At 38.5% G+C, this 18,404-nt stretch overlaps 1 protein-coding gene across 2 annotated transcripts in view; it reads right to left on the bottom strand.

Annotated features, from left to right (window-relative positions):
- Nucleotides 1-934: 934 nt before the first annotated feature.
- PLCH1 (phospholipase C eta 1) overlaps nt 935-18,404 on the bottom strand; it is a 212,200-nt gene continuing 194,730 nt past the window's right edge. The window contains exons 15-22 of one of the 2 annotated variants that reach the window (XM_060149873.1): nt 16,024-16,203; nt 15,825-15,932; nt 14,679-14,803; nt 10,335-10,419; nt 8,252-8,398; nt 7,933-8,012; nt 5,573-5,927; nt 935-3,128 (exon numbers count right to left, since the gene is read on the bottom strand). In XM_060149873.1, the coding sequence (XP_060005856.1) occupies nt 1,045-3,128; nt 5,573-5,927; nt 7,933-8,012; nt 8,252-8,398; nt 10,335-10,419; nt 14,679-14,803; nt 15,825-15,932; nt 16,024-16,203 (3,164 nt within the window). In that variant the 3' untranslated portion in view covers nt 935-1,044. Of the gene's footprint in view, nt 3,132-5,572; nt 5,928-7,932; nt 8,013-8,251; nt 8,399-10,334; nt 10,420-14,678; nt 14,804-15,824; nt 15,933-16,023; nt 16,204-18,404 lie in introns of both variants that reach the window. The other variant, XM_060149872.1, reaches the window with a different exon arrangement.

Raw genomic sequence — 18,404 nt, forward strand, 5'->3', positions numbered from 1 at the left:
GGACATCTGAACATGCAATAAAAAATGGATTCACAGTGAAAATAATGTATATTGGTACTAAAATATAGTTACTTGGCTCCCTGAAGGGAAAAGCTTTCTTCTAAATATCTATTCACTTGGGTTTTATCATGAGAAAATATTTTTTTTCTGGAAAGCTTTGGGAAGTTTTCAACTTGTGCTACTGTTATTGTTAGCATCTGCTGGAAGTCCCTCATTCTGAAAGCCATTATTTGCAGTCTATAATTTAATCAGAAAATTCAAAAGTACAACAAATAGCTTGGCAACTGTGTTGTTACATACAAAGCCATTAGCAAAAATATGTAACAAAATTTATGTGAAACAAACAATTTTGTCCTTATATACAGAAGTTTGCTTTATTCCTCATACCCTCACAGCCTACTCAAAAATGAGAGGGTGTGGCAAAAAAAAAAAAAGAGAGGGTGTGGAGGGAGCCGGTACCAATCTCCTTTGAACTCTCCTTCTGGGTGGGGTAGAGAAATCTTAAAAGGTAAGTTAACTATTTTAATCTTCTTTTAAATGAGTTACAAAAATGCATCTGGGCTTCTTAATAAAGAACAAAAACTAGGAAAAATGATAGTGGCTTTAAAATAAAGAATTCCTCCCTTTGTCCTTTGTAAAATCTCTTAACAGACAGTAAAAATGACTACATTTGTGACTGTGATCTGAGGACAAAGAGTAAAGAGCATCTTGGTGAAACATACGGACGGTAGAAACCAAGCTGCTGAGAAGTTTCACATCTAGGGCATGCACATACATCATACCAATAGAGTTTATACCTCAGGGGAGAAAGATCAGAAAGGTACATGGGAAATGTCACCCGAAGCTATATACAAACGCATGAACAAGAAGGACACATGGAGTCAAAGGGAGACGGTAATACAAGTTTAAAAATACATTTTAAAATCATCTCAAAGCCAAGGACCGTATTTACTGAAAACTCGGACATTCTACAGAATATCTTGTAAACAGTGAAAATGCAGCTTATTTAAAATGTAAAAAAAAAAAAATGCAGCTTTATGTAATTCACAGTCTCAAAAGAAAATAAATTTCTGGTTTATCGTCACTGCTCGGCTCGGTCTGCAAAACGGAATGATGTGAACAGAACTGGTCGGCATGCCCGGAGCGCAGGGCTGCGCACGCGCCCTCGGGGATGCCGCGGCCCTCCACGCCGCAGGCACCCTTGGCGCTCCGCAAGTAGCCCGCGATGTACGAGCCGGTGGAGTGCCGGTTCCCCACGGGCGCCGGCGCGCAGGGTTTGCTTCGAAGAACCACTCCTCCCACAGGGCTGGGGTTCACACTTTTCTGCTTGTTGGCTTCCTGCTTTTCCTTGGCGCGACTGGCAATGTTGCGCACTCTGCTCTGACTTCTGGATGACAACTTTCTGACCAGTGCCCTGGGGAACTGATTGACATCTTGCTTGGAATACAGCACTTGGCAGCCGTCTTCCTGGTCAAAGGACACAAGCTTCCGCAGCTGTTCGGTCAGGGCATCTATAGGCTCTAACGACTTTGTTTTCACAGTTACGCTCTTCTTGTCTCTGATGCCCGTTGTAACAAAGCTCTTACTAATACACTGGTACTTGCTTTCAAAATTACAGGCGATGTCCTCTGATGTTAAGTCTCCCAGACTTTTGGATTTGCAAGGACTGGGAAGCTTCAGAGCAGGCAGAGGAGGGTGTGTGGACCGCTCGGGGGCAGGGTCATGCATGTCTTGAACGCTAGACAGGGGCCCAGGGGTCTGGTTCTTTTTTGCTTCTGAATTTGAGAAATGGTTATGCATAAAACCAGCACCCTGATAGGCTAGACGAGAAATATTTTGATTTTTGACATCTTGAATACTACTGTTGAATATTTCAGAGACAGAAGAGTGGAGAGTCTCTTTACAGTAGCCATTTCTCAAGCCTCTTTGAAAATGTTCCACCACATCCTGACTGTATTTCAGTTTTAAAGGAGAAGCGAGGTGACTTGTGCCCTCTCTCCTATATCCATACGTTGTTAAAGGCAGACTTTGTGAGTCTCCATCCATTTCCACGAGACTGCTCTCCCCAGAATTTAAACAGAGAGTGGGATCCACCATTACATCTTTCAGTGTCAAGTCAGTGGAAGTGGCAGGGCTGTGGTTCTTCAGTATTTCCCAGTCTTTTTTGTGGGTGGGACTTTTTAGTAACCAGCAGTGAGGATTATTAGAGGACAGAGGCAGATTGTTTTCCATGGCCCCTGTCTTGGTCTTCCCAGAAAGGTCATCATCTGCTTTAGTTTTAGAGACAGGAGTGCAGATAGATTCACAAACAGCTGCATGTGTTGAGCATTCAGAGTTCTCGTGCCCCAAGAATGCAGTCTGCTCAGGAGATGAGCACAGGAAGGATGACTTGGGTTTTCCACTGGAAAAGCCATGCTTGAAGGGCATTTTTAGGTCCATGGTAGGCAAGGGAGGATGGCCTGCTATCACACTGGGGCTCTGAAGATGAGACAAAACTGTGGGGTTAACCTGGTCGCTGGTCTCATCAAACTGGCCAATCAGTGCTGAGATGGAACTGCCAGGCTCATTCTCATTTGTCAAAGTGACATTATCAATAAGATGGGAAATTTCACTCTCCTGGAGAATTGCAGTGGAATGTAAGTCAGGTATGTCAGAACAGAGCGTAGAGACGTCTGACAAAGAAAAGGATGTTGCAGCTCTGCCCTTATCCCAATTACCTTCCAGCTTCTTAATCTCCAGATTGCTTTGAGAAAGGATGCTTCCTGACAATGCGCTCTTCCCTACCACGAAGCCCCCAGCATTCCCATTTTCCTTGGTTTTCACACCACATAGATCTTGTGTTAGGCTAACTGCAGGGTCACGAGCCAAATGCTGCCTTGGGGAGAGGGATTTGTTGGTACACTGGTGTTCCTGGCGATCACTTAACACATTTGATTTGGTTCTCCCACCCTTTGGACCTGGTAGCAACTGTTCTGTGATTGACAAGTTGGCGGTAGAAACAGCAGAGTCCCCGTGGCTGATGTCTTTGTGGAGGAGAGCACTGGAGGAAGCGGATAACTTTTTGTTGAAATTTGGAAAATGTTGGTCTTTTATACTTGCCTTCCCATCTCTTCTGTCATCCGTATCTTCTGCTGAATGAAACAAACAATATCTTAAGTGACAGGTATCACTTTATGTAGGACCTGCAAACACTCATGTTTGTCTTCAGACAGACAAATGGAAAATGTAAATCTGTTACATCGTGACAATATAATTATGGATCGCATAGATTTGCAACAAAGTGTCTGTGTGATGGATAAATGGTAAAATTTCACTGAAACTTCCCTTTGAATAGCTATTACATCAGCTAAGGATGTAATATCCATTGTAAAAAAAAATGTCAATGAGTTACCATACTTTTACAGTGAAGATTACCTTAAGTTGTTTCCTATTCAGATTTGTACTACACAGAAGCATGGCAATAGAAACAGAACAAGACAGCTCTGTTAAACAAAGTATTGTGGTACCTGTAAGCAAGATACTGTAAGCTTTCAAAGTTATACATGTGTTAGAAAAAAAAAAAACCCACACAAATCATTTTGAAAAACATTTTGTCAAAATACTGATTTTAACCAATTAATTTCTAAAACAAATTGGAGGGTGCAATAGATGCATTAAAATATCAGTATCTGTTGACTTTAAAATGTAAAAATAAAGACTTGGTCACCAATTTTATACCATTGCTAATATCTAATTTTCCATTGATCCTATTTTTTGGTTTTAATACATAAATTTCATATTGTATTCTCCCCTAAAAGAGGCAGTAAGATATCAGGCACAGTAAGGAAAACTATAAAAATACACAATTCAAAGTAATTTGGGGTACCCCATCCTGTTTAGAATAGTGCTAAGACAATATTGATATTAGGTGTTCAAGTGTTCTTAATCACATTATTTTAACGGATTTTATGCTTTCAGTTATGAGAATCAAGAAAATATGTTTAACTTTTTACTAAATATTTTCCTAACTAAAAAAAATCATCATAAAAATTTGATAAACCCAAAAATTATAAGGAAAAAAATAAAGATTATATGATGTTACCACTCAGACAGCCACTGTAAGCTTTTGTAGAGGGATAGAATTATGTATACAATTTTTTATTCTGAATTTTTTCCACTTAATTTTTCTTCTACATGATAACTTGAATCATTGCATGGTTATGTACTGCTCCATATTTATAAGTTTTATACTTAAGTATTATTAAATATATTATGCTATATATATATGAATAACTTATATAAATTTCCTGTTTTTTAAAGGGAGGAAAGAAACATAACTGTTGCTTTCTAACTCACCTTAATGGTAGTAACATCTGAATTGTGGCATTACAGGATTAATTATTACTAATTTCTTTTGCTTTATTTTCCCCCCAAAATGGAGTTTTTTATATTTACATGTAGTTTACTTTCCCCCAAAATGGAGTTTTGAAATAAATTTTAAAGCATATATTTCACCTCTTCTCTGATACTGCTCTTAGCAAAATTTCAAACTTGTTAACTGCCTTTTTCTCCTTCAAATAAACCATTCAAAAATTGGTTTGTCTCCCTACAATATCTTACAATAAAAATCAAAACAAGCAAAGTGGTGTTTGTGAGAAAATAGATAATTGAAATTAGATTGCATGATGAAAGACTTTTGCTAAAAGAAACAGGTATCACATTCTCCTGTCTGAAGTGATTTTGATTTAATTAAAACATTTGTTGCAGAGACCTCACATGGACACAGTTTGGGTGCTTAAATTATCTAAAATAGGGTGGGGGAAGAGTCACAGACACAAGGCAAGAGCTCTTTGGTACACTGTAAAGCAGGTATCACTCTTTATCACGTTCTTGATATGAGTGAAGCATTATGCTCAAATTAGGGGAAAAGGTGGGTAATGCCTGCTTCCTATGCCTGAGGAATCTATGAATGGACAGGAGCTGCAGACATGCTGCTTCCTTCCCTGCCAACATCCAGGGGTCAGGGAAACGACGCCATGGGAAAACAGCTAATAAGCTACCTCTTGTGGAAGCAAAGATTTCTCAAGTGAAGAAGGTGGATTACTTTTAACATCTGGCTTTTCCTTTCTCCATAAACATTTCCAATTGTAGAAAACATGTTATATGGTGGGAAAGAAATATAACTAAATTCAACCTCAGAAAAGTCCATTTAATTCTATTCTTCCTCAGAAAACCAGTAAATATTGTGCCCACTTAGAAAACCGTGATCTCTGCTAATATTTTGCAGGTTTCATCTCCCTCTGTTGTGCCTCATAGACCCGTAGGCTCCATTCCATCACATCTGACCCCTCACTGTCAATTTCAGATGTCAATGTTATTTTGAGGCTTTAGGTGACTAGGAGATAGCTCTTTTACCACGCACTCTCCAAAGTTTAAAATATGGTCTAAAAGGTAACACTGTAATGTACTGTAATGATTTATTTTTCAGTATATTTTACTTTGACTACAAAATGTCAGCCATGTAATAATAGTAATTAGGGACCAAAATGGGCCTTAAAGGGGTGTATTCTTAGAGAAACTTAAAGCATCTTACCCAGAGAGTTTTCTTTTCCTTCTGTGTCTTTTGCAGTTTCAGATATAGGCAGCGACAGAGCCCCCAGAAGACTTCTGTCAACAGGCATAGAGACAGGGCGTGCTTGCAAACTCCGTGCGGTCCTTCTCAGGACCCCATCTTGTCCTCTTGCAGCCTCAGACACAGAATCCTTTACCTCTACCATTTCTTGGAAGCCCATTTTGCTCTTTTTTCTGCCTTTGGCTGGAGCACTGGCTGTGCGTCGCAGAATCCTATCTCCAATCGATCGCTTCCGAACATAATGGGAACTGTTTTCTGAAGAGCTGTGCCTGGGATTCTTATTGAACAGCCCCTTCAGACCTTGGAGCTGTCTGTTCTGAAGACACAAAAGGACCAAGCACAAGTTAAGCAAATACCACTGTGTCAACTGCTTGCCTTTTAAATGACAGCTCCATGAAAAATGGATACAAAACGAAATCTCACAGCCACTGAAGAATATTCAAACCAAGAAAATAGCAGCTCACAGCATGTTTGCACAACGTCATGCACATTTTATCAACCTGACTTCGGGAGGAAGGCAGCCTCCCATTTTCACAACCAAGCTTTCCCACAAGTTTTCTGCCCGAAGATGACAAGGTGGTAGGAAGAGTTTCCACAGTGAAAAGACTGTAATGAACTTGAGCCACCTTAAAGCAACGGATGCATGTTTTAAAGTGGTAAGCAGGAAGATGGAGCGATGTGAGCGAGCATGCCGCCGTGACCACTGAAAGAGAAACGCGCCAGCAAGAACCAAGCACCATGCTGAGAAACTACCTTTGTAGCTCCTAGAAAGTGCAATATAGTGTAACTGGGGTTGAGTATTAAAGGGCTCCACTGCAAGGGGGAGAAAAGCACAACAAAACACATTTTGGGCTCATTCAAGAAGGCTGCACAAGTAAAAACAGAAGGAGATAGAACACATATGCTCTATAAACCCTTTCTCCCACGTTGGATTTTTAGTCACAAGTTCATTCATTGCTCAGTTCGCCACCATCATGTTGTGGTTTACGCATATCAACCCAAACACCCCTTGCAAGTAATTAATGACTTACACATGGACATTTATTTAAGGAAAGAGAACACAAGTCCTACCGAACACCTTCTTGGCTCAAGTTTTTAACACACTGATTTTTATTATTTCCCTCAAGCATGTTAAGTGCTAGAGATGCTGCTTTGTTCACCTGGGATTCCTAGAAATTCAAGAATCATTTTTCGATCATTTACATTTGTGTATGTTTAGGCCAGAGGAGAGAGCCCAACAAGCACCAATAGAAACCCAGGACTAAACACAGAAAGTCGTAAAACTTTATCACTCTTAGAAATTAGGATCCTTAGCACCTCACCCCTCCCAACTGATGGATGTGAGAATAAACACATACCTCCTATTTCAGGCCAAATTGGTCCACTACCTGCCAGTTGGATTATAGTCTCTAATAATATTAATATTCGCCAACATTTTTGAGCATTTACTATGTGCCAGGCAGCTTTTTAAAAATAAAGTATTTGTTTATGAAGTAGGTACTATTTTTACCCCACATGTACAAATAAGGAAACGGAAGCACAGAGAATGTATATACCTCTGGAGGAGGAGCTCCAGGCAATGCAGACCTTCTGATAAAGAGCACTGGACATTCCCGGGCCCTGGTCAATGCTACAGTCCCTCCAAATCACATCTAGTCCTGAAAATTGATTCCAGTGGCCAAGTCCCCAATTACTTGGCATTACCAGAGGACAGCCTACTGATTTGTAAATCTCAAGGGAGCTCTGCAATGAAGAAATTGGCATCAGCAAAGAGCTAGAATACACTTTTATGGTCTCTTCCTTTTAAGTCCTGTGGGTGGCTTTTAATTCATTCATGATTTTCAGGTTTCCAGTTGAATACAATGGCACTGAATGAATGCATCCTGCCTAGAACTGGCTGGGATCATAGCCCAGTTAGTACAGGTAATTCAAACATCTGAGACTACATTTCCCACTGCAGTCAGCTGGGTCTTTTTAAGGATTATAATAAAATTCAAATATGTAAGTCTATCTTTCCTGTTTTAGTCAAACAAATGATTGCCCTAGAGAGTAATAGTTTTCTCAATTCTTTTAAGCCCAGAGAGGGCCCCTAGGTGGAGGGAAGCAGTACACACCCCTAAAAAGAGGAAGGAGCGCACACGGATGGAGACCTGTGGGCAGGAGAGCACACGGAGCACAGTGTGGGCTGGGCTTCGCTAGAGTTTTCTGTTAAAAAAACAGCTTGTCAAGATACACGTTCCCTTTTATGAAATGAATTAGAAAACTTTATTAAGGACCATATTACTGTTGCATGTGGCTTTAAGCCCCGTGATTTTTCTTACCTTTCCATAGATTTCATTGATTGTTATGTGGACAAAAATGGATGCTTCTGTCAGTCCTTCCAAATAGACATGCCGGTAGCCTGATAAAAGTAGAGAAAGTAGTTTCCTTTGAGTTGAACTTGTGTTTGGCTTTCCCACGGGTGCAACAGAATTAAATACCTGACTTTACTATAGTTCTTTATGTTAACACTCACATTATCATATAACACATATTTTATATATCATATATGCCATGTATCATGTATATCACATATCATATATTAAATCTTCCAAAGAAAAGAAATGGTCAGTCTAGAGAGAAAAGGCCAGCCAGACTTACCAGGCACTAAGCTGCTAAAGGTCACAGTTCTTTGCCCAACAAAATCTCGTCCAATCGGATCGTGATCCCACACAAGGAACCGAACCAAAGCTATTTCTGGCATGTGTACTGTAAATGTGAGGGTTTCTTCCCACACAGGGTTAAATCCTCAGAGAAACAGGAAAAGACAAATTAGAAAAGCAAAGGGGTTGGCTGAAAATGATTTAGCAGCAACATCTGCAAAGCAGACAGTGAAAATTGCTTGCAATGGTTATTAAACTCGTGAAGACAACTGAGCCACCCCGGGATGCCTTAGTGAAATAAAGCCTTGGAATTTACCCCATTGCTAGAAAATAATCGGTAAGAAATTGCCTGTAAATTATTACATCAATTCTAATAATCTTTGATGCCACATTGCATTGTAGAGAAAGCTCTTTTAGACAATATCTAGAATGTTTCAATAAACTCAAAAAGTATCTACAGTAGCGATCTAAGAATAATGTTTTAGCAAAAGCAATAAAGAATGACTCCTCTCCCCCACCCCCATCCCACCCCAGTAGAATGATGCTTCTCAACCACCAAAGATTCTGCTGCTGTAAGCATCACCAGCAAGCATTTTGTAAGGTTTCAATGCTATGGTACATATACCATCCTATTTAATTCTTATGGTAATCCTCTAAGGGTGGCAGGGCAGAGGTTTTTTTCTAATTAAGAAAAAATATATATTACTGACTTTCAAAAATATATAACACTTAAAAATTACACAAGTAACCCATGCTCACTTTTCAACATAGGAAATATAATGCTCATTTTATAGTTGAGAAAACTGATGTTCAGAGAAAATAACATGCCTAACATCATGCAACTAGTGACAGAGCCAAAGGAGACGAGGCACTGCTGATTTCCAGTGGCTTCTCATGAAGCAAGACCTTAATACATGAAAGATGACATATTTTCATAGCTACTGAAAATAAATAGGAAAGGCATATAATTCAACTCAAATTCTAAAAGGCAAAACCACGTTTATTTCTTGGTAAAATTCTCTCAGATAAAATAATTAAACTGATAAAAATTTAAGCACTCTGTAAGTTTGTTTTTCTTTTCTAAAAATGAAAATTCATGTTATTAAATGTATGCATTCAGAAGGCATCAGCCACTTAACCCTAATGCCTTAGCTAATGAAAAAATTATGGACTGAAAATCATTGAGATGTCCCTCCTGAACAAGAGAAGGGATACTTTTTGTTGACTTAGTGATGACATCTCAATTATTTCTGAGACCAAAAATAATATATTGAGCATTGGTAGGAAAATGCAGTATGGGAAGTTTGCTTATTTTAAGCATGTCATTTCCTAAGTAACAGGTTTGTGCTACTCTTGAACCCTCAAATTCCTTTCCTTAAACTCCTCTTAAGGTCTCTCTAGGAACCTCTAACTTCCCAAGCATTTTGAGGATTGGGGTTTAGATTTTTTACAGTATTAAGGACTAGAGATTGAGAAAAACAGGCATGCCATAATGTTTGTCATATGTATGAATAAATACAACCTTAGAAGATTACTAAGAAAAAGACATGAGGCTTGAGTAAAGAAAGTTTTCTTTACATGATGGCCAAAACAGAAGAAGAACGCTGCCCATGCACCACAAGTACATATTCAAGAAGTAAACTTGCCAGAGCACGCTGCACTTGCCTTTACAGTTGTACATGCTCCAGAAAAAAATGAGAAATCATTAGGACGTGGGCTTCACAAATGAGAACTTTGAAGCAACTCATGTCATGAAAACAATATAAAAATATAACGAGTCATTTTCCTACATGAAGTTTTAACCCAGATCTTTAAAATATCATTCATTTCACTAGAAAAAACCATTTGCTTCAAAAGCAGAAGTCTTGAGAGCCTAGATTACAACATCCATCAAAATATACCATGCATCAATACCATATTTACTTAGTTTTATGTGTTGAAAAATCTTAACAAAACTCAGATGGCAGTTACAGATTTTAGAAATTTGTTTCTCTTCCATGTAGACAAATTCTCTTTTTCAGTGCAAACTCTATTTCTAGAGCATCCTTATTAAAAGTGAACAGAGATTATTATAATCTTACCATTGTCATCTACCACACGAGTCTGATCTTTACAACAATCTACTGGCAATCCGATAATTTCAACTTCTACAAAAGGATCAATGATCTATATAGATAAAGAAAGTATTACTACAACTCATAAATTTCTACACATGTTAATTTAAGAATATTGGCCAAAATATCACATATCAACAGCAACCCATTTATTTAGGTGCTTACTAAGAAAGAGAAATTGTACCAGATTCAACAGAGTCAACTATGAAGCAGGAATAAAAAAAAAGATTACATTGTTATTTGCCAGTATCTACTAATGCTACAAAAACTTAACCCAATGAACCTTCAACTCCAGCTGAAGGTATATACCCAACAGAAATGAGAGTGTCTATCTATGCAGAAATGCTCAGAGCAGGTGAATTCATAATAGTCACACATTGGAAGCAACCTCAATGTCCATTATGAGTAAGATGGATAAACTGCAGAATATTCATCTAATGAATACTACACAGCAATAAAAAAAATAACAAAGTTGTGCTACATAGCCATAATGTGGAACAAGCCAGACGAAAGAGTGTATACCGTCAGAGTCCATTTACATAAAGTTTGAGCACAGACTAAATTAATCTGTTTTGACAGGGACTGGTATTTGATGGGGGGAGGGGAGGGCTGGGAGTAGATATTGACTGGGAGGGTGGACGGAAGCCTTCTGGGGGTTCTGGATATGTTCTACCTTGATCTGCTTACACAATAATTAATCAAGTTATCCACATTTGATTGGTGCACTTTAAGGTAGTTAAATCAATTGTGTACTGTGATGTAAATTTAGAAGTATTTAAAAATAAAAAGATGAAAAGGTAATCAAAAGAAAAATATGAGTGTTTAGTTCCCCTCTTCCTCACCTTTACCTCCCCCATATCCCCTGCCCTCTGGGAGAGGGATCCTCCTTTGTTTGTCATCTGTAATCTCTCCTTTGTACTGCCAGCACTGGATAAGTAGCAATGAAGGAATAAAATCCTAAGGAACCCAGAAAGGAGAGAATTATGAAGTCTGGGAAAACATATTTTTAGGAGCTTGGAGACTAAGGAGAATACAGTTTTGGAGGGAGCTTCATGGAATATGAGCTAGAGGTATGATAGAAAAACATTTTGAGACAGTTAGGTGGATAGACACGCTTTTTGTTCACTAAATAAATCACAGCTAAAGTTTACTAGTTTTCCATTAATTCTTTGATGTTAAAAGTTTTTCCTTAGAATAGAACACTGTGGTAAAACTGTACCATTGGGAGTCTTGGATTTGGGGACAGCTAATAAATATGACTAAGGAAAATAAAATTAAATTCCTTAATTTTAAGGAATTTAAGAGGATTAATTTAAGTCTAAATTAAGGAATTTAAGAAGCCACAGGCTTGAAGAACAACTTCTTGCTTCGACACTTGGTTCCTGTGCTGGACTTTGGCAAGTCGTGTAACTGTCTGTGCTTCAGTTTCCTCATCTGTAAACCTAAGATAACAGTGTCCGCTTCATCATGCTGTAATCCAGGTGACATGCTGGGAGAATGGAACTGGATAGTGGTAGCAAGATTAGGGAGAGATTTGGGAGGTAGAATGTCCAAGAGATGCTAATTGAGTAGATGTGGAGAGCAAAGAAAAGGTGAAAATTAAAGATGACAATCAATTTTCTGATTAGGAGCAAGAAAAATTATTATTTCATTCTCAGAGATATGAACAATGTGAGAGATCACAGGTTGAGAATTCAGGGGGACTAGAGGGGGGAGAAACTATATTTTCATTAGCCTCTGACTAAAGCACAAATAGTAGAGTATTAGTACTGTAATTTTGTGCCTGGCAGAAATCACAGATGCTTTCAAGTCACATTATAGTTGCTGCAGAAATCTCCGTGTATCACCCATACTTATCACAACTTCAAAATTCTAATAGTTATTCAACCCCCCTCTAGAACCTGCTATTTATTGCATACGTATTTGTATGTCACAGTTTGTTTTTAATATGCTGATAAGTGAATTTCAATATAATCTGTCCTGTGTACCTTTATCTATTTTATTTTATGCAAACACATTATTCTGAGAAGGTGTCCAAAGGCCTCATCAGATGCCAATGGGTTCTATGGCTCAAAAAAGAGTTAAAATCTCCTGACAGAGAACCTCATAAATCACAATAAGGAGGTTGGATTTTATTTTAATTATAATAGAAGATAATCCTCATACATTTAAATGATTACTCTAACCCCAAAGACTATGTATTACAAAGATAAAGAAATACCGATGCAGTGAAAAACACCTGGAAGAAACCTCCTTATCCAAGTAACATTATCAATCCTGGGATAAACTGACATAATATGGCCCCGGATATGATACACTGAGAAGGATACACATTGCCCATGTAGTATTCCTGCCAAATATGTTTAGTCTGATTCTAATCATGAACAAACAATCAGGTAATCCAAACCGAAGGACAGTCTGGACACAGCTGGCTTGGGCATTTTTAAAAATATCAATATAATGAAAACAAAAGCTGGAGAACTGTTTTATATTTTAAAAGACCAAAGAGAAATGACAACTATAAGCAATGTGTGACTCTTAATTGGATTCTGAATCTAAAAAGAAAAAAAGAAGATGTAAGAACAATTTGGGGACAATGGGGGAAAATTGAATATAGATTTTATATTAGGTAACATTCTTGTACCAACAAACTATTGGGTATAAGATAGGCTCAAGGATGTATTGTACAACGTGGGAAATACAGCCAATATTTTGTAATAACTGTAAATGGAAAGTAACCTGTAAAAATTGTATAAAATTTTTTTAAATAAAATTTTAAAAAATGAATAAAGTTCTGATGGTCTAAAAAAATAAAATAAAATAGAAAAAATATACTATTGTACCGATATTAAATGTCATGGGTGTAACGACTGTATTGTGGCTATACAGGAGGGGTCATGATGTTAACTTACTCTCAAATGACTCTCCAAAGAAAAGAAAATGCATATATATACACACATATATATAATTAAATTTTGTTATATTTGCTTTATTTCTCCCTTTCATGTGGATAAGTATATATGTATGTGTATATGTATATTTATGCACACATTTACACATGAAAGGAAGATAAAGCAAAAGTAACAAAATTTAATGAGTTAATTGGTGAATCTAGGTGCTGGAGATACTGTGTTCATTTTATTCTTATTGCAACTTTCCTGAGGTTTGAAATATTTCAAAATAAAAAGTTTTGGGGAAAATATAGGAAGTGAGTCTTCCTTTTTGCAGACAATAAAGAAAAATGGAAAGAAGAGGAAGTAAGGATAAACTTTCTGATACTACCAAAATAACTATTCTTGCTGCTGAGAGAACAGAACTGGAAGCAGGGAGGCCAGTGAGCTGGGAGGCTACTGCAGCAGAACTGCCAAGAGATGATGGTGGCTTGGATTAGGCTGAAGGCAATGCAGTTGAAAGACATGGTCCCATCTGAAGCTCCTACTTTCTGAGAAGGAGGACATGGCGCCATCTACTGGAGAAAGTGATGAGAACAAATGTTTGAGGAGAGACGAGGTTGAAAATAGCCACTGTGGAGAACAGGATAGAGGACTGATCAGGTGGAGTTGGGATGGCAGTGCAGCACTACGTGTGGGTCAGTGGAGATTTGAGACAGAGTTGATGGTGGGACCACTGCAGAGCTGCATGGTTTCACCATCGACATTCAAGATCCAGAAAGGATAGTTTAACAGGTGGGAGTGGCAAAGAGCCTGAAGTGCTGGACCACTCCTGAGAGGAAGGACATGAACAGAGGAGGGGCTGACAGGTAGGGAGAAAATGGAGGCCAAGGAGGCCAACAGCAGGTGGAATGGGAATAACGGAATGAAAGCTCTGGAAAGAGCGGAGGCTGTGGTCACAGAGGGAGACATTTTAAAATCACGCAACAGAAATGCATCAAGGCAAGAGCCAGCCTGTGGCCAGGGAGCAGGTGGCTGATGTGCAGCAGAGATGAGGGCCACAGTGGATGAGAAAGGCGGATGGAAGGTTAAGATGTTCTCCTAGGCAATGTGTCTATTAATAACAAAACTGCTCCTTGCATCTCAGTTTAGCATTGCCCGTGTCAGTCTTGAATCATGAATTGAACTGTATTGCACTCATGCCTCCAAAATAGATGATGCACTGCACTCGAGAAAGAATTGCGTGTGCTTTGCCAATAAGTCAGTTAATATCTATGAGCTGAGGTCAGTGCTCATTTACACACACACACACACACACACACACACATACACACACACACAGCCCTTAAGACATTTCAGATGAAATGTAAACACAATAAAATAAATCACATAATTAACCACTTGGTCGTATACAGCTTACCTCGCCTCGGTCTCCAAACATGGAATCTGGAGGTTTGGGGAGTTGTTGTCCACTAATTACTTTCAGGATGAACTGCTTCTTAGGGTTGGCAGGAAGTGGATCACCAGAGAAAGGGTTGAAAGTACCTAAGCCAGGTAAAGCAGAGGTTAAAAATCTAGGTTTGGTAGCATGGAAAAATAAACACACACATACCCCCACATACCTTAAGCTTGTAGAACAAAGAAACAATAAATGCTGGATTACTATAGTGTTTCTTAAAGCAAAGAAATTATCACCTATCAGCGTGGCTTTTGCCTGAAGGCAATGCCAGCTGGCATTTCCATAGCTGTGTTTTTTTGTTAGAATCTATGCTCCCAAAGGCCAGAAGAATGGACCAATTTAAAACAAGCGTCTGCGATGCAATTATCAACCAAGGCAGGGGGTAAGAGGAACATTTTATTTGAATGTCCATAGTATAGAGAAGGGGAGCAGCTGTCAGATTCACATAATTTTCTATCCTAAACTATTGCAGGTATAGAGTGAATATAATAAACAGAAAGAAGACCTGAAATTAAGTAAACAGCATAGCAAGAAAACACGCAAAGCACAAAATTCTGAAGATACATCTGTCAACAGTTTTGTACCTGAACTGTTAAAAATCCAACTTGGAAAATTTAAAAAGAATTTTGATGAGCAGAACCAAAAGGAAGTGTTTTTGATATAACATTGCATTATCTTTTGTTGTTGTTGTTGTTAGCTGTTTTGTAATTGGAATAAACTGACTAAAAAGGGCTTGATAAAATTGTTTCAGGTGTTATTACAATTTTGCCAGCAGGTCTCAGACTCATACTCCCTTAGAGAGTTTCTGAAAGCATTCAGTTTACAAATAATGCGTAGTGAATATAATGCTGGACCACCGGATTTCATGACAATCCATGCTATTATCCATGTCCCTCTTTAAGTGCACAACATCACAAGGAACATTGTAAACATCACGCTACCCAAATATTAAACAGTTGTGACAAGAGTTCTTTATTTACATTTCAATACCGAATTTACCTCTTTTTTAAAAATCATGTTGCAAAACAGAGGCATCACACTTTCCACAGAGCTCCTTCAATAGAGGCCTCCTGCGTTCAGAGCTATGACTATGAAATTAACACACACCTTTGCACATCTGCTGGGGTTTGAGGACATAGCCGCAATTGCCATTTGTCTTGAATTTGGCTCGATTTAACTGCATCATTCGCCCTTCAGACTGGTAGTTCAATGCCACTGTGCAAGTTCAAAGTTTAAGAGAATTAGGCAAGACAGCAGCATAGAGTCAAGACACACGGAGAACCGCTCCTCCCCGAGGCATACACACCTAGCTGGCAACCTGCGTTCCAGTAGGGCAGAGGGTTGAAGTTACTGGAATCGATGCGGTAGGCAGAGGGATAAATCCTCGTGAGCTGCTTCTGATTATAAGTCATGAACTGCTCAGATTTCTGCTGAACCACCTGATGTGCTCTTGTTTCACTGAATGATAACACATTTCCTGTGGTTCCTACAAGTTTTTAACAAAGAAAACAGAAATGTGAGAACTGCTGCAAAGAAAACACCACTCATAAAAGATCTTATAATGATGTCCGATTACACCCATAATAAAAGGCAGAGCAAAAGAGTGAATTCAACCAGAGCAGGCACAGCTCCTAAGTAAGAAAGGTCTAATAAAGTTCCACTCTCGGGACTCTTTTGCCATTTCAGATCAGAGCTGTGCATCTTGCTCAGATAACTGCCTGTTTCTGGATCCCATATTCTCCCAAGAATTCAGTCAACTCACTACTTCATGTCTATCTGACTAGTATGAAGAGGACAGAGAGGAAAATTATTTTCTAGGTGCATGATTCAAGCAGAATAGCTTTGCCAGAGATCAAGACACCTATGGATAAATAAAACTATCTTTGTAACTCATTCCTGATAAAAGGGAGACATTCGTTGAAGGCATTCATCTAAAAAGCATACATATGAAACACATTAAGTGACAGCTTTCAGAGTCGAAGAAAATAAAGGGAAAAGACCAATTCCAAAGCAGGAAAATTGGGTTTTAAAGTTACTTTGAATAGAATTATGAAACCAGTCAAAACCTATTTGGGAGAAAGGGATCATAATGGAAAAAGAATTCAAAAGAACATCATAAAGAAATAGAAGTTTCAGAAACAAGAACAGCCATCCCCCTAGCCAGATTTATAAATAATGGAAAAGTAAAGGGAGGTAAAAAACAGGAAGCCTATATTAAAGTTTCTGCTTAGAGCATCATCAGAAAGGGTTAATCCAGGACCAACGAAGCTACAAGTTAGGGGGGCATGATGGAGCAAACCTCCAATTATTTAATATCTTACCCTTTTCTCCCAGTACTATCTTTTGTACCACATCTAAAATGCTCCCACTACTCCCACTCCTTCACCAAACATCCATACCCCACCCCCCAAATGACCACCCCATGTCATCTGGTACCTGTTGGAATAGACCAGCCTAGATAAAGATCCAAACGTGCCCAGAGTTTCATTCTCATTCCAAGGTGTGCTCTGAACCCAGACTGAGGGACATGGCCCATGAAACAAAGGAGGTGAATTATAATCTTACTGAGCCTGAATGGTATCCAGACTCTGCATGTTTATTCATGCACACAGTCTCCCAGGGCCCTTGCTGTCCTTAGGGTTGTACAGCCTTAGTTATTAAACACTGGCCAAATGACTAGCAACTACACTCTACAACATGGAACAGTCATAAACACAAGTGGAAGGCAAAGAAATTAGAGAATTACAGTGCTTAATCTGATGATTTCCCTCAAATAGACTCTTTCCTTATCACATATATCAATATCTTACTGACATAACTTAGCATAGTTTACATATCTCAAGCATAATAAAAATGACCATATTTGTAGATTTTGATGAGGAATACTTTGAACAGGGTAAGAGAAAATATAGTCTTTTTGACAAACCACATTCAGGTAGAGTAGCACTAAAATTAGTACCACTATTTTCTCTGTCTCTCTACATAAATTACGCACACCACATTATCAGTAAGATGACCTTGCTAATTAGGTACATGTCAATTAGTATATTAATAGAGTTGAGTTGCTTTGCATTAGGATGAGCCATGCATTCATTATCTATTGCTTATTTTGTGGCTAACACACACACACACAAAAGACAAAAACAGATAAAGTTCAAGAACTAAACAGTTCTCAATATTATTTTCCATTAAGCTAATAGGATGATGATTACCTAAGGCATGTAGTAGAAATATTTCTATGAACCAAATATACCTTTAACTCCATTAAAATACTTCCTGAGTTTATTTTCTAGCTGTGGGCAGATATTATAAGAATGTGATGTTTAGGTACCACCTCACACTGGTCAGACAGTCATCTCAAAAAGTCTACAAATAATAAATGCTGGAGAGGGTATGGAGAAAAGGAAACTCTCCTACAAGGTTGGTGGGAATGTAAATTGGTGCAGCCACTATGGAGAACAGTATGGAGGTTCCTTAAAAAACTAAAAATAGAGCTACTATATGATCCTGCAATCCCACTCCTGGGCACATATCCAGAAAAGATGAAAGCTCTAATTCGAAAAGATACACACCCCGCAATGTTCACTGCAGCACTATTTACAATAGCCAAAACATGGAAGCAACCTAAATGCCCATTAACAGAGGAATGGATAAAGAAGATGTGATACATATATACAATGGAATATT

This window comes from Lagenorhynchus albirostris, chromosome 5 (genome assembly GCF_949774975.1).
Source record: "Lagenorhynchus albirostris chromosome 5, mLagAlb1.1, whole genome shotgun sequence".
Lineage (NCBI taxonomy): Eukaryota > Metazoa > Chordata > Mammalia > Artiodactyla > Delphinidae > Lagenorhynchus > Lagenorhynchus albirostris.